Source organism: Lolium rigidum, chromosome 4, assembly GCF_022539505.1.
Source record: "Lolium rigidum isolate FL_2022 chromosome 4, APGP_CSIRO_Lrig_0.1, whole genome shotgun sequence".
NCBI lineage: Eukaryota > Viridiplantae > Streptophyta > Magnoliopsida > Poales > Poaceae > Lolium > Lolium rigidum.
Window position 1 is genome coordinate 235,563,642 of NC_061511.1, and position 5,464 is coordinate 235,569,105.

The window sequence follows — 5,464 nt, forward strand, 5'->3', positions numbered from 1 at the left end:
GGCTTCTCCATCGACACCGCTGCCATCTCCACCGCCATCTTCATCACCGCTGCTGCTCCCATGAGGAGGGAGTAGTTCTCCATCGAGGCTCGGGGCTGTACCGGTAGCTATGTGGTTCATCTCTCTCCTATGTAGTTCAATACAATAATCTCATGAGCTGCCTTACATGATTGAGATTCATATGATGATGCTTGTAATCTAGATGTCATTATGCTAGTCAAGTGAGTTTTACTTATGTGATCTCCGGAGACTCCTCGTCCCACGTGTGTAAAGGTGACAGTGTGTGCACCGTGTGGGTCTCTTAGGCTAGATTTCACGAGAATACTTATTCACTGTTGAATGGCATAGTGAGGTGCTTATTTATATCTCTTTAAGATTGCAGCATGTTGTATCACAATTTATCCATGTGCTACTCTAGTGATTTGTTATTAAAGTAGTTTATTCCTCCTGCATGTGTGCAAAGGTGACGATGCGTGCACCATGTTAGTACTTGGTTTATGCTATGATCATGATCTCTTGTAGATTATGGAGTTAACTATTGCTATGATAATATTGATGTGATCTATTCCTCCTACATATGCATGAAGGTGACGAGTGTGCATGCTATGCTAGTACTTGGTTTAGTCTGTTGATCTATCTTACACTAAAGGTTACTTAAACATGAGCATTATTGTGGAGCTTGTTAACTCCGGCATTGAGGGTTCGTGTAATCCTACGCAATGTGTTCATCATCCAACAAAAGTGTAGAGTATGCATTTATCTATTCTGTTATGTGATCAATGTTGAGAGTGTCCACTAGTGAAAGTCTAATCCCTAGGCCTTGTTCCTAAATACTCGCTGAGTTACTACTGCTTGTTTACTACTATCTGCGTTACTCATTCTGCTGAGTTACTACTGCTTGTTTACTTGTTTCTATTGCGTTACTTCTGCTGCAATACCACCACCATCAACTACACGCCAAGCACTTTTCTGCCACCGTTGCTACTGCTCATACTTATTTATACCACCTGTATTTCACTATCTCTTCGCCGAACTAGTGCACCTATTTGGTGTGTTGGGGACACAAGAGACTTCTTGCTTTGTGGTTGCGGGGTTGCATGAGAGGGATATCTTTGACCTCTTCCTCCCTGAGTTCGATAAACCTTGGGTATCCACTTAAGGGAAACTTGCTGCTGTTCTACAAACCTCTGCTCTTGGAGGCCCAACACTGTCTACAGGAAAGGAGGGGGAACGTAGACATCAAGGGCCAATCCGAAGAACACGTTGCCATCCCTGTTGGACACAATTATCTCGCGCCGTGTCCACCAATCATGTAACACCTCCATAAACATGTTGCGATTGTCCAAGCGACGTAGAGACGATCATGAACAGAACATAGTTGTGCACCAATAGATAATATCACTAAAATCTTTATCATTTCTATATAGCCAAAGCAAGCAAATAATGGCAATCCCTCTCCCCTAATAAGTATTTTAAACCTATCATACACATCGTTTAGCCAAATTGCCGAATGCACTAGCAATGTTGGGTGGCAGGTATAAGTTGCATCATACTTGGAGGATAGATCATATAGATCTAGCAAATTTACATTAGAAAAACAAGTTTTTAATAGTTCTCTCATGTTCACAAAATACACACTTTGGACTTTCATGCAAATTGTGTTATATAAAGATTAACTCTGGTGAGAATTAACGCTCTACGAAGATACTATGCAAATATTTTATTTTAACTGAAATCCTCATTTTCGAATTTTGTTGCTGTTGTCAACAACTGACACTTCTCGCTGGATTAGATCTCTATACATAGAGTTTATGAAAAAATTATCACTCTCATGGAGATAGCATTGAAATTTTCCAGTTACGTCAACTGGATCAAAGTCAAACGTTGTAATAATACATGCCATGATGCAAGCCTGTAATCAACTAAATTTCTTCATAAAAGTCATAATTTGGTGGAAGGGCCGGGCTCCAACACACCTTAGAAATTGTATCACCGTTAGAGACTAACAATTGCCAGGAATAAGACATGTTTATGTGGTCCGCACTGACCAAAACTGAGAACTAATATAATCTAACCTCACCTGCTGCCTTTTCTTAGCTTTGCAAGTAAAATTCATGAGAAAATGGCAAACCAAAAACAGTTCAACCACTACAGTGTATCTCCCCAAAGAATCGTAAAAACCCAAAGACAAAAAGACTGAGCCTAAACAAGTAAACATCCAACAGTTCCAGAAATTTTGCAACAAGCATCACGTGAGGCTCACAGCAATCCGGCGCGCCCCGGCCGCGTGCGCCTGCTCGTGGCGCCGAGCTCGCTTGCGCGCGGCCGGTTCGTCGTCTGCGCGTCGTCGCCGCCGCTGCTGGAGCTGGACGCGTACAGGCCGTACTCGCTCGTGGCCTCGCTGACGATGCCGGTGGCGCCCGTGTCGCTGTCGGCGCCCGGCATGAAGAACGCCATCCTCCTCATCCGCCTCAGCTGCTCCCTCTCGCCGTCGTCGTGCGTCTCGCTCTGCCCCGGCTCGACGCCGGCGTTGAGGGCGTCCAGCGGCAGCTCGCCCTCCAGGTACCGGACGATCTGTGTTTGGCACGTCCGTTGTTAGCTTCAGGAGCAGGTCAAATCTAACGAGCATGTAGGAGTGCTGTGGGGTTTAACCTGGCTCATTCGAGGGCGGGAGCGGGACGTGTCGCGCACCGCGGCGGCCGCGCACGCGATCAGCCGCTGCATTTCGTGGGCGTCATAGGTGGATTCAAGCATTGGATCGATCAGCTCGCCGGAGATTTGTTCCTCAAAATTTTTTGCCAGCAGAGGCCGTGCCTGTATTAAAGCAAAAAAGTTCAGATAGCTATGTATAACATATACGAAGGACTACAAAACAATAACACCAAGACGGTAACGAAAAGGTAAAAGCACGACATGGACCGTCAGTTTAGAGATCTTCATTAACTGGACTACACTCCAGAAAGGCAATACTACAGACTTAAGAGGTTAAAATTCAGGGCAGCACTACTCACCCAGGAAACCAGAGTCTCGTCATTGTCGTGCTCGCCGGGGAGGACAGGTCTCATCCCGGTGATGATCTCCAGAAGCACCACGCCGAAGGAGAAGACGTCGGACCGGTCTGTAATTTTCCCCGTGTTCGTGTACTCCGGCGCCATGTACCTGCCAAACGCGCGATCGGGCAAAAATCCATGGTTACTTTTGCAAAGCTCACCGCTCCAGCTAAGTTCTCTGCGAACTCTACTCAGTAAAATTAAGCAGCAGAACTGGAAGATTGCTCGTCTTTGTTTGTTTACCCGAAAGTCCCCATCACGCGCGTCGAAACATGGCTGTCGTCTACGTTTTGGATCTTGGCCAGCCCAAAGTCCGAAACCTGCACACACAAGAGATGAGATGATCACTGATCACGCTCTGAGATGAAAAATGCACTTCAGTTTTCTGAAACAAGATAGACAGATAGTGATGTTCTTCCATCATGTACCTTGGGCTCAAAGTTGTCCTCCAGTAGAATGTTGGCGGCCTTGATGTCGCGGTGGATGATCTTAGGATGGCCTGTAACATCCAATCAAGATCAGTGGATCATCAGTAACCAAAAATTACGAGATTAAATCCGGCATCTTCAAAATTCTGAACTGAAGTAGCAGGAGACAAACAAGGGCTTACAGTCCTCGTGCAGGTAGGCTATCCCCTTGGCCGACCCGAGCGCGATCTTCCACCTCCGCTCCCAGTCCAGCGTCTGCCCGTCCCCTGCACAACCCCGTCGTCAGAACTCAGTACCACCTGCACACAAGCAATGACGATCGACAACATACGTGAACAAGTAGATGCATACCGTGGAGGTGGAACTCGAGGGTGTGGTTGGAGACGTGTTCGTAGACAAGGAGGCGCTGCTGGTCGTGGACGCAGTAGCCGAGCAGGGAGACGAGATGGCGGTGGTGGACGCGGCCGATGCTCTCCACCTCGGCGCGGAACTCGCGGTCGCCCTGCCCGCTGCCCGGCCGGAGCCGCTTGATGGCCACCTCTCGGTTGCCCAGCTCGCCGCGGTACACGTGCCCGAACCCGCCCTGCCCCAGCAGGTTTGCCTCCGAGAACCCGCCCGTCGCCGCCGCGAGGTCCGCGTACGACACCGTGCCGCCCTTGACGGCGGGATGCTGGGGTGGTGGCGGGTCGGACGCGACGGCGGCGCTGCTGTGCCACGACGACGAGGCGGCGGCGGCACGTGGTGCGTACGTTATGTATGATAGGGGCGCCGACGAGGTGTGTGGCGGTTGCCGTTGCTGGCGCGACGACACCACCGGTAGTCGCTGGTTGTAGGGATTGCCTGAGATGCAATGACAAATAGAATGTTCAGAACTTCAGATACAGTCAACTGTCAACTACGTACTGATCAATGTGTGAAGAAACAGAGTATATTTCAGTAAATTAAGGTCAGCGACAACTCAAGTCCACCATGAACTGCTTCTTGATGACTCTGCTATCAACTTTGTCCAATGTAGTAATAAGCAGAAAGGAACTACACCTAGACCGACCAAAAATCAGAGAGATTGCAGCACACACTTGTAATGAGATCAGATCAGGCCATGCATCCATCAAACAAAAGCAGAGACACTATCAGGCGTGCACATATCCACTTTTGTACGCCGGCCGGCGCACTCGGCTCCCGTGACCATGTGTCGCCGTCTCGCCGTCGACCACCAGCACTCTTACACTAGCCCAAAACGAAGTGCTATTGTGACATCACAGGCGCACGATCGGCATAGTGCCGTGCGACCAAACCGCAGGACCGGCCGAGACTTTCAAGTCAACCTACATACGTGTCTACCACATAAACGTCCTGACCTGAACCGTGTGTTCACAAGTACGTACCTGATGAGTCCGGTGGCGGACGGCGGCCGCGGCGACGCTGACGGCGTCGCTTCCCCACGAAGCAGTAGATCAGCCCGGCCACGAGGCCGATCACCACCACTGCCGAGGCAACGGAGATGCCGATCACTGCCTTGGACGTGTGTGAGTGCGACGGCGAGGGCAGTGGCGATGACGACGGGGGTATGACAAACGAACGTGGCGAGTTCGGGATGCCGCCGCTTGGGGGTGACGGGGTGATGCCAGGAGGAGCAGGAGTGACACGGGATGGCGGTGTTGTGGAAGAAGGTGGAGGGAATGATGGCATGGGGGGAGCTGGAGAGGTTGATGGAGGCGAGGATGGTGTTCTTGGAGTGGGTGGGGACGTGGATGGTGGTGAGGGGTTTACGGGAGATGGCGGAGACGTAGTTGGTTGTCCTGGCACCGCGGGAGATGGCGGCGACAACGTCGGTGGTACAGGTGAAGGAGGAGACGACGCTGGTGGTGTTGGGTTCACTGGTGATGGGCCTGATGGCGGGGACGATGTTGGTGGAGCCGGCTGCACTGGAGATGGCGGGGACGAAGCGGGTGGTGCCGGGTTCACAGGAGACGGCGGCGACGTCGT

At 50.5% G+C, this 5,464-nt stretch overlaps 1 protein-coding gene across 1 annotated transcript; it reads right to left on the reverse strand.

Moving 5' to 3' along the window:
- Nucleotides 1-2,259: 2,259 nt before the first annotated feature.
- Nucleotides 2,260-5,167, reverse strand: LOC124648442 (proline-rich receptor-like protein kinase PERK1). The gene is made up of 8 exons (XM_047188212.1): nt 4,864-5,167; nt 3,830-4,318; nt 3,661-3,744; nt 3,479-3,549; nt 3,294-3,370; nt 3,012-3,159; nt 2,653-2,814; nt 2,260-2,574 (listed from the first exon to the last, which is right to left on the reverse strand). Exons 1-8 carry the CDS (start codon nt 5,165-5,167, stop codon nt 2,260-2,262), a joined length of 1,650 nt encoding a protein of 549 aa, XP_047044168.1.
- Between the last annotated feature and the right edge of the window lie 297 nt (nt 5,168-5,464).